Source organism: Cetorhinus maximus, chromosome 17 (genome assembly GCF_964194155.1).
Source record: "Cetorhinus maximus chromosome 17, sCetMax3.hap1.1, whole genome shotgun sequence".
Lineage (NCBI taxonomy): Eukaryota > Metazoa > Chordata > Chondrichthyes > Lamniformes > Cetorhinidae > Cetorhinus > Cetorhinus maximus.
The window spans coordinates 96,337,045-96,364,014 of NC_135895.1; the positions used below are offsets into that span (position 1 = coordinate 96,337,045).

The 26,970-nt window shown below is 42.8% G+C and overlaps 1 protein-coding gene across 1 annotated transcript in view; it reads left to right on the forward strand.

The window, feature by feature from the left end:
* acot11a (acyl-CoA thioesterase 11a) overlaps nucleotides 1-26,970 on the forward strand; it is a 108,233-nt gene that overhangs the window by 52,971 nt on the left and 28,292 nt on the right. The window contains exons 6-8 of the mRNA XM_078561656.1: nucleotides 11,596-11,731; nucleotides 14,120-14,276; nucleotides 22,294-22,413. Coding sequence (XP_078417782.1) covers nucleotides 11,596-11,731; nucleotides 14,120-14,276; nucleotides 22,294-22,413 — 413 coding nt within the window. The remainder of the gene's footprint in view (nucleotides 1-11,595; nucleotides 11,732-14,119; nucleotides 14,277-22,293; nucleotides 22,414-26,970) is intronic.

Below are 26,970 nucleotides of genomic sequence, written 5' to 3' on the forward strand. Positions count from 1 at the left end.
AGGCAGCCCCCCAGGTTCATGGTCAAACGGCAATGGGAATACAGATGTGCAAAGTCAATGCCCGGAATCATGCCCCAAGGACCTGGGTGCAGTTCTGCAAGAAGTTCGATGATCTCACAAGAGTGTTCAAGGTCAGTGAATGCAATTTCAAATGCATCAGCAGCTTCAGACTCTGCTCAAATCACCACACCCCATCACTTATTCACTAATAATCACTATCATTCGAGTCTCATAAATAATATTCACACCTTTCACTTCACCCTCACGCACTTCTTATTGCTGTAAGCCTCACACCCAGATTTTACAGCTTGCAGATGCTGTCAGGTAGTCAACCATGACAGCCACACCTGCTAAATGGATTAAGCAACACTCATAGGCACACTTTCCCCTGTTCTGCAGGATAAGGTGGCGTATAACTGGAGATAGCAGGAACTAAGTGGATGGGGACAGGCATGCCAGCGTGTCCTAACTCTCGTGGAAGCGATGGTGCTGTCCATTATTGGCACACCCACTGCAGAGGTTGTGGCCACTGGTGGGGCTGAGACCATTGAAGATGACCGTATCCTTATGTATAATCCTCTTTCTCACATTCCTCTTCCCGCTTATCCCACAATCTCTTCTGATTTACAAGTTGCTTATAGTGTAGGCACCCACCTCTTAACTTACCTTGTTTCCCACACCACAATCTTGCCCTTGTGTTTCTCTGCTTTCAGTTACCTAAGAAGGAAGTGATGATGAAGACACAACACTGTCGCTTGATTTCACACTCTAAGAGACTGGCTCCGATATTGGTACTGCACGTATCTTAGAGGAGAGATTAAAAGTGGAATTTGCAGATGGTGAGGCACCAGGCACAAATGCGCTGCAGTCAGGGCACAGAGTAAGTTATGTGTGTGGGTGCTTGGAAGGTGAGGTCACACACTGGTCTGCAGCAGAAGACTCAGTTGAGGACTTCACTGGGGCAGCCTGGAAAAAAAATGCTGATGGGAATGCACCCAAAATGCTTGATGCATTGGGAAGCCTGACAGAAAACCTGTGGTCAGTGCCAAGCAATGTGGAAAAGTCCAGCATCAACTTGGCACAGGACTTTGTTCAGAACTTGGACCACATCCTTCCCAGCAAAGAAGCGGTGGTCAACTCTGTTCGCACACTTGTGGACCCAAACATCTGATGTGCAATGTTGCAGCTTCCATTGCAGCACCAGCAGCAGGCACCACATGTCTGCATGCTGTAGTCATGCAAGCTCATATTGCTGCCATCATGGCTGTGAATTACTCCATTCAAAGAGGTTTGCAGGGTGTCACAGCAATCCAATAATCTGATCTCCAACAGATTGTTAGAATTGAAGAGACACCTCCCCGGGAGTGGCAGTGACTTAATGGAGCATGAACCTACTGTCCTCTCTCAAGAAGACAGCATTTATCCTCCCACCGCTGCCATTCTGACAATGCCATTGCTGACACCTGTCAGCCAGCCAGCCCAGACTCCTGCTGCTCATGTCAAGATGATGCAGCCTGCAGCTGGCCTTTTATGCCCAGAGCTGCTCAATGTCATCCTGCAAAACCATCACAGTCTCTTCTATTGAAAATCAGCAGCTTTCACCAGCCTTGATGCAGCCACTCAGTTAGCATTGTGTAGGACAACTAGGACAGGCAAAAACACAAGGAAGACAAAAACTAAGGGAATGCACAAAGGTGATTAGTTGACTGTTTTGGGTGTTATGTCATGATTTATTTATAAATTTGTTTGGAATGTTTATTTTGCGGTTGCTTTTATTTCTGCATTATGGCCAAGTGACAAAGGGGAGATAAGGTTGCAGTTACTGGCATAGCACTAAGATGAGTTCTTCACATACAGCCCAGCTAGACTGGGGCTCTATATGTTGTCTCCTCCCTCCCTTCCTTCTGAGCTGCTCACTGTATAGCTGATGGCAAAGACTGTGCCCTCGTGATGGTGAAGATTTGCAGCATGCAGTAAACCACCATAAATCTTGACGGCCACTCTCCCGAGTTCTGCAGAGCTCCTCCAGACTAGTCCAGGCAGCAGATATGTTTCTGCTCTGACTTATTTCATGTGGCAACATGGCTTTTAATTGCATGCATGCTGCCTTTGTGTGCTTGGGTTATGCACCAGAGTCATCAGTCCTGTCATCAGCAGGTAACCCTTCTTGTCCAGTAACCACCCTTGGTTTTGTAGTGGTGGCTCAAGTGCAGCTGACGCAGAGGACTGACGCAGAATGAAGGTATCATAACTGCTGCCAGGATACTGGGCATTTAGCTGCATCATTTTCAGCTTGACACACTGAATATTGAGGGAATGGAATCCCTTTCAGTTCTGGTATAAGGCAGAGTTGACATGTAACTGCAAGGCAATGTGTGTGCAGCCGATGGAACCCTGCACCTTGGGGAAGCCTGCAATCGTTGCAAAGCCACATGCTCGCTCCCCCTGATTCTCCCTGGTGAAAGGGAATGATATGTAGTTAGCTTTCAATGGATAGAGAGCTTTAATGACCTCCCTTACACAGCAGTGTACAACAAACTGAAATGTTGCAAACATGTCCAGTTCCAGTCTGGAAGGAAGTGGACATATCAAAGCTTAGCATCATGGTCACCTTTACAGACACTGGTAATGTACTTCTTTCCTGTTTGGAAATTGCACTTGTGACAGCAAAAGGTAGCAGATTTCGGTGAGAATGTCCTTGCTGACGTGCAAAGGTCATACGTTATTCCCCACTGAGTTTGAGGTGAGAGAAGCTCTCCCCGAGTACCCTGGGTGAATATGAGCCCTTCCAGCAGTTTATCCTACTCTGCCTGTCTATTCATTCTCCAAGTCATGTTGGATACTAAGGGGAACCCCTATTAGTTCATCCATGTCTGGGAACAACTGGTTTGTACAGAAGCTTTGAAGTCAACAAAAAGTCCCTCAATGCCTGCTCTACACCAATCCCTGTAGAGTTATGCAACTTAAAACAAATATGGAAAATACCAAGCACTTGTAGGATCATAGCAGCAGCCAGAAGAAATCAACCAGCAACCAACCTGTACATATTTGATGATCCCTTTAAGTTGTGCTTGTGGGGAGTCTTACCTGCTGTTGAATGCTTATTCCGCTGTGTGAGCTCAAGAGAGGGTTTTGAGTGGAACATTGAACTCCAAAATGGCACCTCTGGCATAAAATCAGCTGTGGATGCTGATTGGTATGTGTTCTTTCTGCTTTGCATGCTTCCAATGACAGTCACTGCATGCGTATTAATGTCTGCATTAGTACTGCATCCAGTGCAATTCGTCTCACAAGTGTGTGCGTGCACCTTGCCATCTTGAAGCTCTGGGGCTCATGTGATGCCCAAAAATGATCATTAATAAGCCCAATTTCTCTGCCTTTCATATTAAGCCCCACTTGTAATGGGTGTATTGGCATCACCAGTTAATTAATCCCACAGAATCCAAAGCGTACTGATATTAGAGGTTCACCCAGTTGCTTTTTTGGTTGATTTGTCAAACAATGTGCATCTGACTACAAACCAGAGCTCAGTCAGAGGAAGGAATCTCCTGTTCTCCAGGACTGCTTGATGGAATTCCAAGTTGCTTTGTGTAGAATTATTTGCTTGGATTTTACATGCAGACACAAGGTGAATTATAAGCCAGGAAAATCTGTTTTTGGGTCCTATGTTTTTTTTTAAATTCATGGGATATTGGCAACATTGGCACGGCCAACATTTATTGACCATCCCTAATTGCCTCAAGAAGATGGTGGTGAGCCATCTTTTTTGAACTATTGTAGTACATCTAGAATAGATATTGTTCACACCCAGAGAGGGAGTTCCACATTTTTGACCCAACGACTGAAGGAACAGCATTATAGTCCCAAGTCAAGGTGGTGTGTGGCTTGAAGGGGACCTTGCAAGTAGTGCTTTCCCCATGTGTCTGCTGCTCTTGTCCTTCTAGCTGAAAGAGGCGGCAGGTTTGAAAGGTGCTGTCGGGAGGAGGGTTGGTGAGTTGTTGCAGTGCCTCTTGTAGGTGATGCACATTGCTGCCACTGTGCACAGGTGGTGAAAGGAGTGAATGTTGAAGGTGGCGGATGGAATGCTGATCAAGCGGGCTGCTTTGTCTTGGATGGTGTTGAGCTGCTTCAGTGTTGTTGGAGCTGCACCCATCAAGGCAAATGCAGAATATTCCATCACACTCCTGACTCGTGCTTTGTAGATGGTGGATGCACTTTGAAGGGTCAGGAGGTTAGTTACTTTTTTGGTTGATTTGAATTCCCAGCCTATGACCTGGTCTTGGTTGCCACAGTAATTATATGGCTGGTCCCATTAAGTTTCTGATCAATGGTAAAGTGCAGAATGTTTAGCTGGGGAAATCAGTTATGGTAATGCTGTAGTATGTCATGGGGTGATTGTTAGATTGAAAGAATCACAGGATGGTTACAGCACAGAAGTAGGCCATTCAGCCCTTCGTGTCCTTGCCAGCTCTCTGCAAAAGCAGCTTGGCTAGTCCCATTCCTCCGCCTTTACCCTGAAGCCCTGCAAATTTTTTTCTGCAGGTCATTATCCAAATTCCCTTTGAAAGCCACAATTGAATCTGCCTCCTCCCACTCTCCCAGGCAGTGCATTCCAAATCCTAACCAGTCTCTGCATAAAAAAGATTTTCCCCATGTGGACTCATTCTTTGGTCAGTTATCTTAATTTGGTGTCCTCTGGGTCTTGACCTTCTGGCAGTGGGAAGAGTTTATCTCTACCTACTCTGCCCAGACCCATCATGGTTTTGAACATCTGTATCATCTCCACTCAGTCTTCTCTGCTCAATCTTCTCTTCTCCAAGGAAAATAACCTCAGCTTCTCCAATCTATTCTTGTAATTGAAGAGCCCCATCCTTGGAACCATTCCCATGAAACCTTTCTCGAATACCTTCACATCCTTCCTGAAGTGCAGTGCTCAGAATTGGGCACACTACTCCAGTTGAAGCTGATCCAGTGCTTTATAAATGTTCATCATAATGTCTTTACTTTTCTTTAAACTTTATGCCATGATTAATAAAGCCCAGGATCCCTTAAACCTTATTAACTGCAATCTCACCTTTATCAATTTGTGTACATATACCCTCAAATTCCCCAGCTCCTGCACCCACTTTAGAATTGTATTCTTTATTTTGTATTGCCTCTCCTCATTATCCCCACCAAAATGTACCACTTCACACTCCCCTGCATTAAATTTCATCTGCCACACATTTGTCCATTCTACCCTGCCTGCCTCTGTCCTCTTGAAGTCTATCACTATCCATTTCACAGTTCACAATACTTCCAAGTTTTGTGCCATCTGCAAGTTTTGAAATTGTGACCTGCACACCTAAGTCTAGGCCATTAATATAGATCAAGAAAAGCAGCAGTCCGCACACCAACCCTTGGGGAGCCCCACTATATATCTTCCTCCAGTCCAAAAAACAACCATTCATCACTACTATTTCCTGTCACTCAGCCAACTTCAAAATCCATACTGCCACTGTCCCTTTTTATTCCATGGACTTCAACTTTGCTGACATGCCTGTTATGTAGCAAGCTATCAAACTGGAAGTCCATCTGGACCACTTCAACTGCATTAACCTCAACATCCTCTCTGTTCTGTCATCAAAAATGTCAATCAAATTAGTTAAACACTATTTTCCCTGTGCTCACTTTTTTAAATTAAGTTACATTTGTCCAAGTGACTATTCATGTTGTCCTGAATTATCATTTCTAAAAGCTTCCCCACCACCAAGATTAAACTGACTGGCCTGTATTTGCTGGTCATATCCTTATACTCTTTTTTGAATGAGGGTGTAACATCTATAATTCTCCAGTCCTCTGGCACCACCCCTATATCTAAGGAGGATTGAAAGATTATGATCAGTGTCTCTGTATTTCCACCCTTCTTACAGTATCTTCAGCTGCTTCATCAACGACCTTCCTTCCATCATAAGGTCAGAGATGGGGATGTTCATTGGCGATTGCACAATGCTCAGCACCATTATCGATGACTCAGATACTGAAGCAGTCCATGTCCAAATGCAGCAAGACCTGGACAATATTCAGGCTTGGGCTGACAAATGGCAAGTAACATTCGCACCACAAAAGTGCCAGGCAATGATCATCTCCAACAAGAGAGAGTCTAACCATCGCCCCTTGACGTTCAATGGCATCAGCATCATTGAATCCCCCGCTATCAACATCCTGGAGGTTACCATTGACCAGAAACTGAACTGGACTATAGCCATATAAATACTGTGGCCACAAGAGCAGGTCAGAGGCAAGGAATCCTGCGACGAGTAACTCACCTCCAGACTCCCTAAAGCCTGTCCACATCTACAAGGCACAAGTCTTGTAATGGAATACTCCCCACTTGCCTGAATGAGTGCAGCTCCCACAACACTCAAGAAGCTTGACACCGTCCAGGACAAAGTAGCCCACTTGATTGACACCACCCACAAGCATTCACTCCCTCCACCACCGATGCACAGTAGCAACAGTGTGTACCATCTGCAAGATGCACTGCAGGAATTCACCCAGGGCTCCTTAGACAGCACCTTCCAAACCCACGACCGCTACCATCTAGAAGGACAAGGGCAGCAGATATAAGGGAACACCGCCACCTGGAAGTTCCCCTCCAATTCACTCACCATCCTGACATGGAAATATATCGCTGTCCTTCACTGTCTCTGGGTAAAAATCCTGGAACTTCCTCCCAAACAGCACTGTGGGTGTACCTACACCAAGTGGACTGCAGCGGTTCAAGAAGGCAGCTCACTATCAACTTCTCAAGGGCAACAAGGAATGTTCAATAAATGCTGGCTAAGCCAGCGAAGCCCACATCCCGTGAATGAATATAAAAAAACAAAGTTCTTCTCAGTCTGATCCGGTCCTCCTTAGACAGCAGCTTCAAAACCCATGACCACTATCATCTCGAAGGTCAAGGGCAGCAGATACATGGGAATACCACTACCTGGAAGTTCCCCTCCAAGCCACTCACCACCCTGACTTGGAAATATATTGTCGTTCCTTCATTGTCGCTGGGTCAAAATCCTGGAACTCCCTAACAGCACTGTGGGTGTACCTACACCACATGGACTGCAGCGGTTCAAGAAGGCAGCTCAGCGCCACCTTCCCAAGGGTAATTAGGGATGGGCAATAAATGCTGGCCTAGCCAGCGATGCCCACATCCCATGAATGAATTTTTTAAAAATGACTTAACAACTTTAAGTCCAGCCAGCTTTTCTAGTACCTACTCATCAAGTTTTAACCTATCTAGTGTCTTCACTACATCCTCTTTCACTATGACTTTGACAGCATCTTCTTCCCCGGTAAATACAAATGCAAAGTACTCATTTAGTGCCTTAGTTATGCCCTCTCCATCCATATGTAAGTCTGCTTTTTGATCCCTAATCGTCCCTATTTCTCCTTTTACTACCCTTTTCCAATTTATATGCTTAAAGAAGACTTTGGGATTCCCTTTTATGTTAGCTGCCAGTCTCTTCTCATACTCTCTCATTGCTTCACATATTAATTTTTTTACTTATCTTCTGAAATTTCTATATTCAGCTGGCTCTTACCTGTATTATCAATCTGCCGTCTATCATATATGCCCTTCTGCTGCTTCATCTTGCTCTTTATCTCTTTTTTCATCCTGGGAGCTCTGACTTTGTTTGTCTTATCTTCCCCTCCCCTCCTGCAGATGTGCTTTGACTGTACCCAAACTCTCTCTTAAAAGGCAGCAGTTTGTTCTGTGACAATTTTGTCTGCCAGCCTTTCATTCCAGTTTACCTGGGCCAGACCTGTCCTCACCTGATTTAAACTGGCCCACCCATAATTACTTATTTCTACTCTGGTTTGCTCCTTTTCCTTTTCCATAGCCAACCTAAATCTTATGTTACTAAGATTGCTGTCCCCTAAGTGTTCCCTACTGACACTTAATCTGCTTGACCCACCTCATTCTCCAGAACCAGATCGAGCAACGCCTCTGTCCTCATTGGAAACATACTGATTCTCTCTTGTTGGAGATGGTCATTGCCTGGCATATGTGTGGCACAAATGTTACTTGCCACTTACCAACCATGTTGTCCAGTTTTGCTGCAGGGGGACTGCTTCAGTATCTGAGGAGCTGCCAATGGCCGTGAACACTGCAATCACAAGCGAACTTCACCACTTCTGGCCTTATGATTGCAGTGAGGGAAAGTCATTGATGAAGCAGCTGAAGGTGATTGGGCCTAGGACAGTACCCTGAGGAATTTCTGCGGCAATGTCCTGGGGCTGAGATGATTGACCTCTAGCAACCACAGCCATCTTCCTTGGTGCTAGGTATTACTGCAACCAATGGAGAAATTTCCCCATGAATACTATTGATTTCAATTTTGCTAGGGCTCCTTGATGCCACACTTGGTCAAATGCTGCCTTGTTGTCAATGGCAGTCACTCCTACCTCACCTCTTGAATTTGGACCAAGGCTGTAACGAGATCTGGAGATGAATGGCCCTGATGCAACCCAAACTGAGAGTCAGTGAGCAGGTTATTGATGAGTAAATGTCACTTGATAGCACTCTTGATGACACCGCCTGTCACTTTGCTGATGATTGAGAATAGACTGATGTGTGGTAATTGGGCAAATTGGATTTGTCCTCTTTTTGTACAGGCCATCGGCAATTTTCCACATTATTGGGTAGATGCCAGTGTTGTAGCTGCACTGGGGCAGTTTGGTTAGAGGTAAAGCTAGTTCTGGAGCACAAGTCTTCAGCACCATAGTTAGAATGTTGTCAGGACCTATAGCTTTTGTTGTATCCAGTGCCTTCAGTCATTTCATGATATTGAGTGAATTGAGTTGTCTGAAAACTGGCACCTATGATGTGGAGACCATAGGAGGAGGCCTAGATGGATCATCCACTTGGCACTTTCTGGCTGAAGTGCTTTAGCATTGTCTTTTGCACTGACGTGCTGGGCTCCCCCATCCTTGTGGAAGAGCACATTTGTGGTGTTTCCTCTTCTGATTAGATGTTTAATTGTTCACCACCATTCACCACTGGATGTGGCAGGACTGCAGAGCTTTGATCTGATCTGTTGGTTGTCGGCACACTTAGCTCTGTCTATCGAATGCTGCTTCCACTGTTTAGCCTGCATATCGTCCTGTATTGTAGCTTCAGTAGTTAGCACTTTATTTTCAGATATGCCTGTTGCTGCTTCTGACATGCCCTCCTGCTCACATAATTACACAGGCTGCATGGTCTTAGTGCACCACCTACTAATGTAACCAACAACAACTTGCATTTATGTAGTGCTTTTAATGTAGAAACATATCCCAAGGCACTTGACAAGAGATTACCAAGCAAAATTTGACATGATATATGTAATTAGACACAGGATAAGTGCATAAAAGCTTGGTCCAAGAGAGACTTTAAGGAGTGCCTTTAAAGAAGGAGAGAGAGGCAGAGAGTGGAGGAAATTCCAGAGCTTAGGGTTAAACCAGGTAAGGTTGCTTTTCTGAAGGACATCAGTGAATCAGTTGATCCTTTTTTTAATGGTTATTTTCTGATGCCAGCTCATAACTTGCAAGATTTCTTTGAGTTCAGTTTTGCATTTTGTCATATTGGGATTGAAGCTCATGAGCACTGTGTTGCTCATCAGTACCATGACAATTCAGCTGCCTTATTACTTGCCTGATTATTTGACTTTATACTAACTTCCTATATCAAATGAGTCATAATCTGATTTTAACGAGTTGAATTCTGGCAGCGCTTTATAATGTTTTCTTAATCACTGTAACTTTGAAAATAGTTAATCGTTTAAAAAAACTTTGCAAATAAATGAAATGCACCTCAATCAACAGTGACTCTGGTTAGGCTGATCTCAGTTTACCAAATAGTTAATAATTCTGCAGTAACTGTTCTGATAAAAGTCAGGAGATTGCCACCAGTGCGGTAAGGCCATTTGCTGGTCTGGTTGAGGTAACAGTGCACCCGATGCTTGCCCCTCAGTCGATATACAGATGGTGTGATTTTGGTATGACGGTATGATTTTGCTTCAGAACATGCAATCACAAACATCTGGCAAACTTCCCAGAAAGCATTGATTCTACTTTGTGTATTTGCCCTCTGCATGCCTCAGGATAGTTTCATCATACAAACAAGAAACAGTCGCAGGGATAATGTGCTTCCTAAAGCTTGATACCTAACAGCCTTGTGAGACCCATGTTATCCTTCCTGCTCCCATATTGTAAAATAGCCGTACCAGCAGTAATTTCCCTCACCTGTGCTCAACACTTCCCACTGCCGCATGGTTGAAACCAGTACATGGTGACGTGAGTGATAGGCTCACATCTGTATCTCCTGGCCCTTGCATGTCAAATAGTCCTGTTTCTTGTGTTGACAGTAATATTTTGCTGCTTTTAGAGAATTTTTTTCTCTCTCTGTCTTGCTGAACCAAGTGTTCTCTCTTCTAATCATCACAGTTTTCTCTCCCCATTGCTGCTCTCCTGTAGAGTCCGATTCTTGTGTTAAAGTTCCATGGGCACAGGCAGCCATCTGGACCATGTTCAGTTGGGCATTCTTCATTCATGACCATGTCAATGGGCTATTTGACATTGGGACACATAATATTATACTTCATCCCATTCTCACCGGACATCCAAACATGGACTTTGAGCTGAATCACTGGATAATGATCAAGTGAGGGAACCTGCCATGGCCACTTTTGTGGGGTTTGGTAAATGAACCCAATAATGTATTGAGTCATTTGCCTGGAATAGCTTCAGTGCCACACAAGTGCCAGGCAATAACCATCTCCAACAAGAGTGAGTCCAGATATCTCCTCTTGACTTTCAATGGCATTACCATCACTGAATCCCTCACTATCAACATCCTGGGGGTTACCATTGACCAGAAACTGAACTGGACTAGCCATGTAAATACTGTGGCTATAAGAGCAGGTCAGAGGCCGTGAATTCTGCAGCAAGTAACTCACCTCCTGAATCGCCAAATCCTGTCCACCATCTACAAGGCACAAGTCAAGAGTGTGATGGAATACTCTCCACTAGCCTGGATGAGTGCAGCTCCAACACTCGAGAAGCTTGATACAACCTAGGACAAAGTATCCTGCTTGATTGGCATCCCATCCACCACCTTCAACATTCACTCCCTCCACCATCAATGCACAGTAGCAGCAGTGTGTACAATCTACAAGATGCACTGCAGCAACTCACCAAGGTTCTTTCAACAGCATCTCCCAAACTAGAGACATCTACCACTTAGGAGGACAAAAGTAGCAGACACATGGGAACACCACCACCTGTAAGTTCCTCTTCAACCCAATCACCATCCTGACTTGGAACTATATCACAGTTCCTTCCCTGTTGCTGGGTCAAAATCCTGGAACTCCCTCCCTAACAGCACTGTGGGTGTACCTACACCACATGGAATGCAGTGGTTCAAGATGGCAGCTCACCACCGCCTTCTCAAGGGCAATTGGGGATGGGCAATAAATACTGGTCTAACCAGCGCTGCCCACATCCCATGAAAGAATTAAAAAAGGTAAACTTTTTACTGCATTTGTTTCATTGATGTAAATATCCCTCTCTTGCCAGGTACAGCTGAAGCCTGTGATTCCCAGAACCTCTGAAGAGCAGATGGAATACAGCATTGCTGCTGAGCGGCGCCGGATGAGGTTACACCACCTGGAAACCATCAAAGACCTGGTCTCCTCAAGCACGATTCAAGACGGTAGCTATTTTGCTCTCTCCCCAACCCTACCCCCAAACAATCTTTATGGGGGATAAGAAATTAATGTATAGAATTCAACCTTCATAGTTATCAACCGCTTAACACAGACTATTCCAGAATGTTGGATTTGCATGATCCCCATAGGATTATATAAAATATACGACCCAACCAGTCCATGCCAGTGTTTATATTCCGCTTAAGCCTCCTCCCATCTTTTATCATCTAAATCTACCATCGTAACCATCTATTCCCTTCTTCAAACACTTGTCTAGCTTCCCCTTAAAAACATCCATACTTTTCACTTCAACCACTTCTTGTAGTAACGTGTTCCATGTTCTCTTCACTCTTTGGGTAAAGAAGTTTCTCCTGAATTCCTATTGGGCTTCTTGTTAACTATCTTATTTTGATAACCTCTAGTTATGTTCTTACCCACAAGAGGAAACATTCTCTCTATATCCATTCTATCAAAACCTTTCAGAATTTTAAACACCTCTATTAGATCACCCCCCAGCCTTGTTTTTTCAAGAGGGAGGAGACCCAGCCTGAAATCCTTTTCGTATATAGCCACACCTTTCAAGTATCATCCTTGTAAATCTTTTCTGCACACGTTCTCCAGTGCCTCTATATCCTTTTCATGATATGGCAACTAGAACTGCATGCAGTACTTTCAGTGTGGTTTGATCAAGGTTTAGCATAATTTTCCTACTTTTTAATTATATTCCTCTAGAAGTAAAGCCTAGGGCTCCGTTGCTTTTTCAAATGACCTTGCTAACCTATGGCACAACTTGTAGTTTAGCATCTTAATGCAATACTGATTAAAGCTGGCCTGAAGTATTGTGTGTAATAATACAAATGGAATGCAAATCACAATTTGCATAGTTATCTGGTTGATCAAACTGATTCACTCAACTGTGATGCCCACCACAACCAAATAATCTGACATCTCAGATATGGAAAATGGCCACTTTGGAGAGGCACTTTCAGCTAACTACAGAATATGTCGCCCAACAAACTCAAGATTTTAAGAAGAGGTCCAGATCCAATTTGAGACAGAAACTGGTCAGTGCAGAATGTGGTTTATATGATTTCCTGTTGGGTGTAGCCATGTCAAAGCCTATTTTCATGAATGAGAAAGCACTCAACTTAATTGAAACAGCTTATGCTTTGCCTCTCTCTTTTGTTTCTTGCTCACTTTTCTCCTCTCCCAGATGGGGAAGTGACATCTGACAGAATAGTTTTTGTAGTTGACACTTGTCTGAGTTGTTTTCCGCTTGTCTCTGAGGTACTGTTAAGTGGCAGTTTATTTTGCAGTAAATACTAAAATTGCAGCCGAAGTGGTTTCTGAAATTTTAAATTGAAGTTCATATTTTTGATCACCTCTCTTCCTCCCTCCTGCCCTCCCTCTCTTTCTCTCCCCCTCTCCCACTCCCTCTCCCCCTTTCCCTCTCCTCCCCATATTCTCTCTCTTTTTCTGTCTCTCTCTTTTTCATTTCCCAGCTGTGAGGATTAGGCCTTCCTCTGTTTCTCTTCGATCTCTACCATGAGATACACAGGAGTTTCCCAAGGTGATTCCCTTATTCAGAGGGGAGGAAACTCCTTGGTTTGGAGCTTTCCCTGGTTGAGATTTAGCAGTATTTTGATTGTTCTGGGAATCCAACACAGACAAAAAAAAATGTGTGATACCTCATTTCAGTTTTCTCCAGGATTTCCTGCACTCTAAGCAACAACCAGGATTAAATTCCTGAGAGAATTTCCTTTATTGTCTCTGGCTGCGTGTTATCATGCTGTGTTATCCAGAGAAAAAAACTGAATTCTAGAACGCTGCACCAGAGAAGAAATCCATAAAAGGAACAAACCTATTTAACCGTCAATGAGATCATCTTAATACATAGTTGAGAGGCAGTGAAGAAGTATGTTGTGACAGGAGTCAGTTAGTGCTTCTGGTGCTGATGACACATTCATGTTTTCTGTGGTGCCCTGTCTCACCACAAGATGGTTAAGTGTCCAATCTTAAACTTTTCATTGAATTGAATTGGGCAGATATATGGGAAGGCACTTAAATTGACATTTGTATTGGCTGTGGACAGGAGAGAATGGAGAGCTTCGTCTGCCTCATGCACCTCTAGACGTGGGAGCTACTAAGTCTAAGTAAGTAAGCTTGTACTCAGAGTACTTGTGACAAGAAGTGAATTTGCAGCATGAATTGCTAAAATGATGACAAATGTAGCTTTGTCACAAGAGTCAGGTACCTTGGTCAAACCTTCGTGTGTAAGTTTGTTCCTGCGATTCCTCACATGGGCCCAAATCGCAAGGGTAAGGTGCCCTGAGCTGGTCTTCATGTGAAAAGCTGAGATATTGCTGACGTGTGAAATGTGTTTACGAAACCAGAGCCAAATTTTGAAGAATCGCAGAGTGCCATTCCAGCAGGAAAGACCAGGGTTGAGAGCATTGAGCTTGTCCTGCCACCTCATGCAAATCACCAGAGTAACACTTTCGGAGGACAGATCATGGCTTGGATGGAGAGTGTTGCTACAATTTCTGCAAGGTATTTGTTTGCTGTCCCTTCTTCCATATGCTGTTAGCTGGTCAGCAGGGGCCCTGGTTACAGTTCCCCACCCATGCTGCTCTGTAACTAGCCACCACCAGAGGCCTGTAACAACAATAGTGATGAAGAACTTTCCTCTTACTCCCCCTGCCTCCCTACCAATTCCACACACTAATAATTTCAATTATTAGACTCTCTGATCAATGATTTCTTGTTCAAGATAGCACAAAAGGTTTTTATTAAAATATTTTCATCGATTTGGTTATTCCACCTTCTCCCTTCTGCTTATCGATGACTTCCCATTTTTGGTAATGTTTTCGTCTTGATTGGCAGTTTTCCTTACAGTTTATTACTTGCTGACAGGTACCGTGTTACCTGTACAACTATGATTTGCATCTGCTTTATAAATACAGAATTTTAGTAATCAGCTACAAGAACGTTGCATATGCAGTGTGGTAATGAGAACCAAAATGAGATGCAGGAAGTGTGATAAGCAGAAAAAATATGCACCTGATACATCTTTGTTTACATATAGATAGATACATGTGTCGGTATCTATATTATGCTCACAGGAATTTGGAATATATGGGGGAGAATTTTCATCACATGGAAATGCCTAAAGCATCCCTTTGGCAGTGCAGAGAACTGAAAATCGGGCAGAGGAGGAGATCAAAACATATCTTGCTCAATTTAAAGTGAGGAGTGGAGGCTCTGTGATCTCCCCACCGGGCTCTCCTTGCAGTGAGGATGGGGATATTTATGGGGCCATCTCCTCTGGTTAGTTGTTTAATTGTCCATCACCATTCACCACTGGATGTGGTAGGACTGCAGAGCTTTGATCTGATCTGTTACTTATGGGGTCACTTAGCTCTATCTGTAGCATGCTGCTTCCACTGTTTAGCATACATGTGGTCCTGTGTTGTAGCTTCACCAGGTTGTCATGTCATTTTTAGGTATACCTGATGCCTGCTCCTGGAATGCACTCCTACACTTATTGAAGTTCGTCCACTATCTTGATGGTAATGGTAGAATGGGGGATATGATGGGCCATGAGGTTAGATTGTGGTTGAATACAATTCTGCTGCTGCGGAGGGCACACAGTGCCTCATGGTGCCCAGTTTTGAGCTGGCAGTGCCACACAACAAAATGGAGAGTGTCCTTAGTGTGAAGTCAGGACTTTATCTTCACAAGGCCTGTTCAATGGTAATGCCTACCTATGCTGTCATGAATAGAAGTGTCTGTGACTGGTAACTTGTTGAGGACAAGGTCCACTAGGTTTTTCCCTTGTGTTGGTGTTCTCATCACATGTCGCTAGCCCTGTCTGCTAGACATGTCCTTTAGGATTCAGCAACTCCACCAGTAATGTAGCTACCAAGCCAGTCTTGGTGATGGATATTGAAGTCCCCACCCAGAGTACATTTTGTGCCCATGCTTTTCTCAGTGATTTCTCCAAGTGGTGTTCAACATGGAGGAGCACTGACACATCAGCTGAGGTAATCAGCAGGAGATTTCTTTGCCGAGGAGGCTTCACAGGTGTCCTGATGGACACAGGACACAGCTGTCCCTCCAAACTGTATACCACTGTGCCACCACCTGTGGTGTCTGACCTACCAGTCAGGCAAGGTATAATTAGGGATGGTAACGGAAGAGTAAAGAAGCATCAGTTTCTCTACTGTTGCTTGCCTCCCTGTTTTCTCTTCATTGCTGCTTCATTTTCTCTGTTTTGATTTTCTTTTTTACTTTTGGGTGGGAGGTGATGTGTTGTGGAAAAGGGAGGTGCCACGGGACAGTGGTGGTTAGAGGGGCGGTGTGCAGTGGACTACTCAGTGGATGTGGGACTGAGGTAATACAGTAGGCCCGAAGATTGTGATTGGGAGACATCAGGCACAGCAAGGGATCTAGTTGTTGGATATAGGTTTGTTTTGAGCTGGTAGGGCATGTAGGAAGGCAGCCTAGATGCAAGTTGGCTGTGGGAAAAGTGTGGGAAGAATGGAGCCTAATTGAATGTATGCAATTGCAGTGTGACAGACTATCTGTCTGTCTGTCTGTGTGCCCCAATATCCTGTTTCATCCACTACTCCCCCTTGGCAACTTTATCACTCCTCAACATGCTCATGCCCTCAACTTCCATCAACTCATTGCCCCTATTGCATTCCCTAATTCAGCTACTTTTGCCCTTAAACCCCTTAAAGGTCCTGCAATTTAACCATGCTCCATACCTTCCCCACACCGCCCCCCCCACCCACCTGACTATTCCCTGCTCTTCATCCTGCATCCACTATAATAATGATATCTCACCCTGTTTCCTCACTTATCCCACCTGCTCCTTGTGATCCGATTACTGCATCACAGGCCCATTTTGTGTACTGTTGTGATCAGAAGGCAGCTTTCCTTGCATTTTCTTTTTGTAAAGAATTATTGCTGTACGGTCCTCCTCAACTACATCAGATCATGTGCTTTTTGCTCCTCCTGGTCACCTTCCTTTCCCATTGACCGCATCCCCTCCATTTCATTTAGTTCATATAATCACCATATTGTTCCCTGATCCCAATCTGCTTCCCCTCATTCCGTCAGCCCATAAGACCATAAGACATAGGAGCAGAAATTAGGCCATTCGGTCCATCGAGTCTGCTCCGCCATTCAATCAAGGCTGATAAGTTTCTCAACCCCATTCTCCCACCTTCTCCCCGTAACCTTTGATCCCCTTACCAATCAAGAACCTATCTATCTCCGTCTTAAATACACTCAATGACCTGGCCTCCACAGCCTTCTGTGGCAATGAATGCCATAGATTCACCACTCTCTGGCTAAAGAAGTTTCTCCTCATCTCTGTTCTAAAAGGTCTTCCCTTTACTCTGAGGCTGTGCCCTCGGGTCCTAGTCCCTCCTACTAATGGAAACATCTTCCCCACGTCCACTCTATCCAGGCCTTTCAGTATTCTGTAAGTTTCAATCATCGATCATTCGATCCCCCCATATCCTTCTAAACTCCATCGAGTATAGACCCAGAGTCCTCAAACGTTCCTCATATGTTAAGCCTTTCATTCCTGGGATCGTTCTGGTGAACCTCCTCTGGACCCTCTCCAGGGCCAGCACATCCTTTCACTAAGTTCTCCTCCTTCGCCCTGTTACTTTCTTTTCCTCATCCCATCCCTTAGTAACTGACTGTGAGCAACAGAACAAGCAATTCACCAGGAAATGAAGGCAAGGATGGGATTATTTTTATCACTTTTGTGGCTTCTGCACTTGACAAAATTTTGAGAGGGTTGATGAGGGTAATGCTGTTGATGAGATGTACATGGACACCTAAAAGGCATTTGACAAAGTGCCGCACAACAGAATTGTGAGCAAATTTAGAGCTCATGGAATAAAAGGGACAGTAGCAACACAGATACAAAAATGGCTGAGTCATAAGAAACAGAGAGTAGTGGTTAATGAATGTTTCCAGACTGGAGGAAAGTTTATAATGGAGTTCCTCAGGGGTTGTTGTTAGGTCCCCTGCTCTTCCAGCTTTTTATTAATGACCTAGACCTTGGTATACAAGGCACAATTGCAAAATTTGCAGATGGTACAAAACTTGGATGTTCTGTGAACTGTTAGAGAATAGTGTGGAACATCAAAAGGACATAGGTTGGTGGAATGGGTGGGCAAGTGGCAGATGAAACTTAGTGCAGAGAAGTGTGAAGTGATTCATTTTTATAGGAAGAACGCGGAGAGACAATATAAAATAGAGCACAATTCTAAAGGGGTTCAGGAGCACAGGGACCTGGGTGTATATGTGCGTAAATCATTGAAGTTGGCAGGACAGGTTGAAAGAGCATTTAATAAATGATACAGCATCCAAAATTTTATTAATACATAAAGCACAAAAGCAAGGAGGTTTTTTTTTATTTATTCATTCACAGTGTTGTATAAAACACTGGTTCAGCCTCAACTGGAGTAATGCATGTGGTTCTGGGGTGCCGCACTTCAGGAAGAATGTGAAGGCAGTAGAGAGAGTGCAGAAAAGATTCACAAGAATGGTTTCGGGGATGGCGAACTTTAGTTACGTAGATAGAATGGAGAAGTTGTGTGATCTTTTCCTTGTGGAAGAGAAGGTTGAGAGGAGATTTGGACAGAGTCTGGACAGAGTAGATAAGGTGAAACTGTTCCCATTGGTGTAAGGATTGAGCACAAGGGGGCACAGATTTAAGGGAATAGCAAAAGAAGCAATGGCAACAAAAAAGCTTTTTACATGCAGCAAGTAATTAGGTTCTCGAATGCACTGCCTGGGAGTGTGGTGGAGTAAGTTTGAATTGAGGCATTCAAGAGGGAATTGGATTATTATCTGAAAAAAATGTGCAGGGCTATGGGAAGAAGGCAGGGGAATGGCACTAGGCGAATTGCCCTTCGGAGAGCCAGTACAGACACAACAAGCTGAATGTGCTGTAACCATTCTCTGCTGTAACCGTTCTGTGATACTTTGGAAAATAAATTTTGCATGGAAATGTTTTAGGAATCTTTGGCATAATGAGTAAACCGAGTGAGTTATTACATGGAAAGCTTTGTGGGAAACTGGAGAAACCATGATTTCCAAAATATGAAGTGGCCCTTGCTGATTTCAGATTTCTAACATTTGTCATTATCCTATTATTTTTAATGAATTGGGTGCTACTGCCACTGTCCACCAGATGGAGACATCTCTCCATTTAAAGGATGCTTGCAGAATTTAAACTGAGAATAGAATCAGAGAATAGTAGAGCACAGAAGAATATTACATTAGATGCAAGTTTTTAAAATTATGTAATCAAAGCACTGTATTTCACTCCTAAAAAATAATGGCAGTGACCATGAATATTGACATACAGTTTAAAAAGGGGAATGTATTTTATTAGTTAATGTTAACTCTGTCTCCACCCCTACCTCAGCACATTTGCCATTGAAATCTTCATCCATGTCTTTGCTGGTGCTACTCCAGTGCTCTCTTGGTCAGCCTCCTTTTCTGCACACTCTTAAAATTACATATCGTTCAATCACACACCAACTTGCGCTTGCCCATGACCCTTCTCTCACTGACCTGTATTGGCCCCCAGTCCTCCAACACCCTGTCTTTAAATCCCTTCAAGACCTTGCAATTCTCTGTCTCTGCGACCTTTCCTTGCCCTACAATCTCCATTCCTGAACTCTCTGCTCCTCTTCTGCCTGCCTTTTGCCAGCTGTGCTTCAAGATGTTTAGTTTCCCACATTACTGAATTCCCTTTCTGCCTTGACCCTCTCCTTTACAACCTCCTTAAAACTGATCTCCTGATCAAACCATCATTTATCTCCTTATTTGATTCAACATCTTTTTTATGATGTCCCTGTGAAGCTTCTTTGTGGCAATTTTCTACATTAAAGGTGCTATTTAAATGTAAAGTTGTTTTGTTGTGTGGTAATCCCTCCATCCTGAGACATGGAATATTCTGTGTAAATTGGGGGCTCCTTCATTTTGCTTCCCCATTAACAACACTGGAAATACTCAGCAGTTCAGTTAGCATCTGTGGAGAAAGAAGCAGAGTTAATATTCCAGGAGTACTCCCCACCCCGCCCCTTTCACTTGTTTAAAACCTATTACATTTGTAACTTTTCCCAGTTCAGGTGAAAAGCCATCGATCTGAAACATCAACTGTGTTTCTTTCTCTCCACAGATTCTCTCTGATCAGCTAAATGTTTCCACCATTTTCTGTCTTTACTCCTTAATGTGTTTGGGCATTTTCAGTTGAGTCTGATTCTGTCCATTCTCCAACAGCAGTTGCTGGATAGCAATTAAGAGTAGGGGCCCTGGATGATTGTGTTACAGTTGTGAGGTTAATAAAGTTATGATGTTTTAGGATTGTATCTTTTGCTTTATAAGATTGCTGCAATTTGAGACTGTAGTTTTAAATGTAGGGTAAATGAAAGGGGTCATGAGACCTGTGCTCAAGGCCGTCTGACAGTAAGCCTGGGGGGGGGCGTTTAATTGTTAGAGATCTGAAGAAGACTTATATTGTTTTATTGAGAGGGAAGTGCAGGGTATTTATACTTGGACATAATGCCAGCAGGTACTGAGTATACCATGAATAGGCCTTGAGTCTTTCAAAGTCCAAAAAAGGTTTTGTAGCTATTGAATTGTTAACAGCAGCGCTGTAAACTATCCCTTGACTTCTAATTGGAGAGGGAGTTGGGATCAAACACAATTAATTAATATTTCTACTTGGATAGAAAGCTAATGTGTTTCCTGTTGCAATGGGTAAGAGGGTGAGGAAACCATTTTGAGATCAGGTTACAGGCTTCTCTACAAATCTGGGTATATCACAGACAGACAGCAGTTGCAGTTTGGTCTTCTGTGGTCTGCAGCCAGCTGAGAAGTAGAGAGCAAGAAATAGAATCAGCCAAATCCAGATAAAATGCTTACACTTTCGTTCACCATGCAGAATGCAGTTGGGAGTTCATGCTCAGAGTGAAGACCAAGTTCGTGAGCTGTTACAGGAGACTGGAAGATTCACCTAGCTTGATAATAGAAGAAGGGATCTACAGCCTAGCATTCACAGTGAAAAGCAGTTCTGGGACTAAAGGTTCCCCAGCTGGGAAAGTGAAAAGGAAACAACCCATTGGAAGCTGGGAGCAAGTGTAAACTGTTTGTGATAAGAATTTTATTTCCATGGAGAGGGATAAGTGACAAAGGACCATTTATTTCTATAGTTTAAAGTATAAGTTGCCAAAAGAAAATTATGTTTAGTCAATAGTGTTTTTTTAGTCATCTGATAGAGCAGGAGTGAGGAACCTATTTCTTATCACGGGCCATTCACACATAGACAAAATCAGTCATGGGCACTCACAGATAAAAATCAACTTAATTTGGGTATTTTTTTAGAGAGAGAATATAGAACCATCGAACTTAACCACTCTTTTAATGTGGTGGCTGAAGTTGAATATTATATCGTTACAGTAATTTAGCTGACGCTTTTATGCAAAGCAAATTCATAATGATGATGATAAATGCTCTTTTTAAGGCGCTACTGTCATAGGTCGATCGTTTCGAAAATCAAAATTTTGAAATTGAGCAATGGGCCAGATTTGGCCCATTGGCTGTAGGTTCCCCAACCCTGTGTTAGAGTATAAGTTTTAACAGTGTGAAATCTTGACATGTCATTCTTTCAGCTAATAACTGGAAGTTCGAATTTCTCTTCAAAAGTTACAGGTCTCTATGGAGATTGTAAAAACTGGTTCTCCCCTCTGCCTAACCCAGGGATGTTAATTTCAATGATAAAGTAACTGCTGCACTGGCTGAGATCAGCTAACTCCACACACCCCAAGACTCAAACCTGCGATCTTCTGGTCTGTATGGTTTAGTAATATTCCAGATGATGCCTTTAGCCACAAGACCATCAACTGAGTTGGAAAAATGTGATTTGACAATACATTAGATTGCAGTAGTTCTAAAGACATAGCTCTTGTGGAATAGTTCATTTTATAAATGACACACACTTTACCTGTATTCTTTTCCGATGGCGCTGAAAATGCTGGTGTAAATTGTGTTTTACAGACCTGCTGTGCTTTATGATGATTAACCACTTGCCTCCTTGATTTTGTAGTTGAAATTAAACAAAGCCCCTTACCCAGCTACATCAATTAACTATTAAGTTAAATTGATGAACTTTCTGGGAATTTTGTGCACTATTTTGAGGAAGTTTGAAAGGGACAGAGATTTAACCTGGGAGTTCTCAGTGAGCTGCCTGTGGCCAATGAATTTAGGATGTTGACATGTAGAAGCTGAGAACAGCCTTGCATAGAAATGGCAGAGTTTATATCAAAATTCTGCTTTGTTGAATATATTCCTCCTGGAAACTGTATACTTCCCTGTTTAAGTAAAACTGTAGTACTGTTTGGACTGAATCTAATTGGAAGAGATGAACGGATGGCAGAATTGTTACATTCCATGAATTTTACTAATCATCAGCTAAATTTTTACTCATTAAATTAAGTTTTGATTTCTTTTTTTTACTTAACTGTGATTGTAGCCGCTTCTGCAAAGGGCACCCAGTGCTGAAGACCATTGACATGTTCCACTTCAGGGGACCCTCACAAGTTGGAGATCGCATAAGTTTGAAGGCAATAGTTAACAATGCATTTAAAACAAGGTGAGGACAGAGTTTCACGCCTTGGCCTCCCCGGGCACCAGTCAACCCATCACAAATTTGAATTGTGTGTACGTGAGAAGTGGTCCCATTACAACCACAAGGTCGGAGTGGGCCCTGCCTCTGGCCTCGCCATTTTCATTATACAGCTCTTGCATGATAAGCAAATGACTTTTCTTAACTCTTTTCAGTTGGGGTACCACATGGCTTGAGTCAGAGAGGGGAGAAATCAGCCAGGGATCCTGCTGGTTACTGAGAGTGTGCGGGTGTTGAGTGAGCACAGGGTTGGGTCAGCTGTGATGGCCTTCATGGTTGAATAGCCACCTGTAATATATGGTCTAGGCCCACACACAAAATAATAGCCTCTTCCATGCATTGCTCAAGGGCTCCAGTAACCCAACAAGAGTTTATGTCACCATGTGAGAAGACAGTTCAGAGAATAGAAGAAGAAAATCACTTGTCACTCTCCTGTTGCTACTGAATATCTCTGGTTGATGCACATTAATTTTATGGTAGGTAAAGAGTAGTGTATTTTAGATTAATAATTGTTGATTATTGATAAGTAATGGTAGCAGTTTCACTTGTTCGACTGTTTGTACCTTTAACTTTCCTGCTGCTTCCTGACTTGTGTCTCCAGATTTCTTTCAAAAAACTTCAGGTTTCAAGTTGTTCAACCAAGTTGAAAGCCCAGCCCTGGGCAGGGCTCAAACAGCGGTGTGGGAAGAAGGGGGTTTGATTCATGTGGTACTGGCAACGGTTCTGGGGAAAGGTGTAGCTGTACCATTGGGATGGGCTCCACTTAAACCAGGCTGGGTTCAGTGTGCTGTGAGTTGTATAATTACAGCTGTGGATAGGGCTTTAAACTAGAAGGGGTGGAGGGATCAGGTGAAGTGAAATTTGGAATCTAAAGTGAAAAGGCGAGGCAACAGAGCAGTGTCATGATTGAGTAAAGACAACCCATGTAGGACAGGAAGGGCCAAAAAGTTTACCAGTGATAGTGTATCAGTGAGTAAGGTCCATGCAAAGAATAGCAGTAAAAATAAAATAAAGGCCCTTTGTCTGAATATGCAAAGCATTTGTAAGAAGATAAATGAACTAACAGCACACATAGAGATAAATGGTTTAGATCTAATTGCCATTACAGAGACATAGTTACAAGATGATCAAGATAGGGAAATAAATACCTCAGAATACACAACATTTCGATAAGACTGACAGAATGGAAAAGTGCAGGAATAGCTCTGATAGATAGTAAAGGATGACATAAGCACAAAAGTGAGAAAGGATCTTGGTTCAGAAGATCAGGAAGTAGAATCAGTTTGGGTGGAGATTAGGAATAACAAGGGTCAAAAGACACTGGTGGGTGTAGTTTATAGGCCCCCTAATGGTAGTTTTACCACTGGTCAGAACATTAAGCAAGAAATAATTGGAGCTTGTAACAAAGGCAATGTAATAATCGTGGGGGACTTTAATCTTCATATAGATTGGACAAATCAACTTGTTAAAGGCAATCTGGAAGGTGAATTTGTAGAATGCTTTTGCAACAGTTTACTGGAACAATACATTGTGGAACCAATTAAGGATAAAGCTACTTTAGACCTAGTATTGTGTAATGAGGCAGGTTTAATGAGTAATCTCATGGTAAAATATCTTCTTAGAAACAGAGAGATCTTATTAGAAACAGTGACCAGAATAGAGTTGAATTCCATATTAAGTTTGAGAGCAACGTACTCCAGTTCCAAACAATAATCTTAAACTTAAGCAAAGCCAATTGCATAGGTATGAGGGGAGAGCTGGCTAAGGTTGATAAGGTAAATAAACTGGAAGATATGAAGGTAAATAAACATTGGAAACATTTAAAGCAATGATTCAAAAGCTTCAACAAAAATACTTCCCTTAAAAACCAAAAACTCAGCAAGGAAGATCCATCCGTGGTTCACTAGGAAAGCTAAGGATAGCATTTGTTTAAAAGAAGAGGCTTATAATGTTGCAAAGATTAGCAGTAAGCTCCAAGTGGCCAGTTAATTGGCACTGATTGGCTATCCACCACTGCTGGGCAGGTAGCCGTTTCCACTGCTCCCCCACCTCCACAAGGTCAGCCGGAGGTGGGAAATGTATTGGGTCCCGGATCCAGCATGCCATTTCAAAATTTCCTGCCCCCACCCACCCACCGACCGACCGACCGCTGTCTCTCTGTGGCTGGTAAGATTCCACCCAAGAGGTTGCAAATATATAGACAGATAATGTTTGAGGTTATTCTCTTTGGTTGTAATAATTGAAAAGCAAAATAATTTTTTAAAAGCATGAAATTTCTAAATGTTGTTCAGAGAGACTTGGGTGTACTCATAAAAGGAATACAAAGTTAACATGTAGTTACAGCAAGCAATCAGGAAGGCAAATATTGACCTTCAATGCAAGGGTTTGGAGTGCAAGAACAATGAATTCACGCTATGATTGTGTAGGGCTTTGTGAGATAACAGCCGGGGCATTGTGCACAGTTTTGGTTCCATATTTAAGGAAGAATATATTTGTCTTGGAGGTGGTACAGTGAAGATTCACTAGGTTGGTTTCTGGAATGAGAGGGTTGTTACCTGATGACAGACTGAGTTAATTGGACCCATACTCTCTGGATTTTAGAGGGATGAGAGGAGAGCTCATTAAGAATACGAGATTCTGAAGTGGCTTAACAGGGTATCATTGAGAAGTTATTTCCCTTGGCTGGGGAATCTAGAACATGGGGACACGGTTTCAGGATAGGAGGTTGATTTTTTAGGATTGAGATGGGAGAAATTTCTTCACTCAGAGTGTTATGAATATTTGAAATTGTTTATCCCAGAGGATGCTCCATCATTAAATACATTTAACACTGAGATAGATTTTTGGTCTTTCAGGGAATCAGAAATTATGGGAAGTGATTGGGAAAGTGAACTCGAGGCAGAAGATCAGCCGTGATTGTATTGAATGGCGGAGGAGGCTCGAGGGGCCGAATGGTTACCTCCTGCTCCTTTATGTTCTTATGCGCTACACTCTGTAAAAGCCCAGACCCGAGCTCCTCCACAGTCTGTGGGATAGAAATGGTCTTGATCGGTTGTACAAAATGCAGGGTATTTTATCTTCCACCTGTCTGCAATTCAGTTCCATTAATTTCAATAGATCTGAATGTAAAGTGAGGTGCAGAACCAGCCGAGGCACTGCCGCACAAGACCAATTTCTATCTCAGGCTGCCTTCCAACACAACCAACACCACTAGACTCAATCCATTTGAAGCTTACTCATGAATTTTTTTACTACAGATTTCTCACCCTTAATTCTTACATTCAATTTAAAAATCTACATGAATAGAATCAATTAAAAATAAAACTCCCCTTTGGATAGTGATATCCCTTCCCTTTCCCTCAATTGTTTTCACATAATGGAGGGCCTCCAGCCCCACTGCACAAGTACACATGTGAATAGAAACTTTATTATGATATGGAGACATTCATTCTTATGATATGGACACCCTCCTTTTGCAATATGGAGATGCTCCTTATTAAGACTTTCAATGAGTTTTCAGCAACAAAAGCAAATAACAGAACTCAGGATATAAACCCTATCCTTCCACTATCCAGTGTCCCATCTGATTTTGAACTGAACAAAAGCTGGTGTCTCTTTTCTAATGTACCATTTCCTTATGTGGGTTGTTGTTAAATATTGTTTGACACAACAAGTAGCAAATGGATAGCAAACTGGCTGCGAAACAGAAAACAGAGTCGGGGTTACTCAGATTGGCCAGTGGAAGGATGCGCTGCTCCACGAGGATCGGTGCTGGGACCACTGTTGTTTGCCATCTACACAAACAATTTGGACTTGAGAATTATAAGAACAGTTACAAAATTTGCGAATGACACCAAATTGGAGAGTGTAATTAATACTGCAATTGGATATAGAAGGCGTTAATAAACATGCAGGATTGGGGGTGTAATTGGCAAATGAACTTCAATAAAGATAAGTGCAAAGTAATACATTTTGATAAGAAGAAGTCGTCCATATGTTCCTTAGAAAATGAGTTACTAAACGTGGTAGAGGGACAGAGGGATCTGGGGCTACAAATATACAAATCACTACAAGTAGCTATACATGTTAGTAAGGTCATTAAGACAAACAAAGTACTGAGGTTCATTTCTAAAGGGATAGAATTGAAAAGCAGTGAATTTATGTTAGACTTGTCTATTACTCTGGTTAGACCACACTTGGAATTTGGTGTATCAAAGTCAATTATCCCTTTAACCACTGATTCTCAAGTTCCAAAATGATTCAAAGTGATAATCCTTATTGGTGACAGTGGTTATAGTTCAATATAAGTAAGACTTGACACATGCTGATGTCTGAGCAGAAATATCAAAGCACAACAGCATTGCCATTACACCCTGGGTAGAAGTGCGATCTTCACGTAACTACACCCTGGTTGTACCCCAGAAAGGCAGGCATTGCGACAATTCCTGTGCTCAGGGTATCTCCCCTTAGACTTTAATCTATAAAGAATGGGGACCGATTTAACCTAAACATTACCCCTCTATT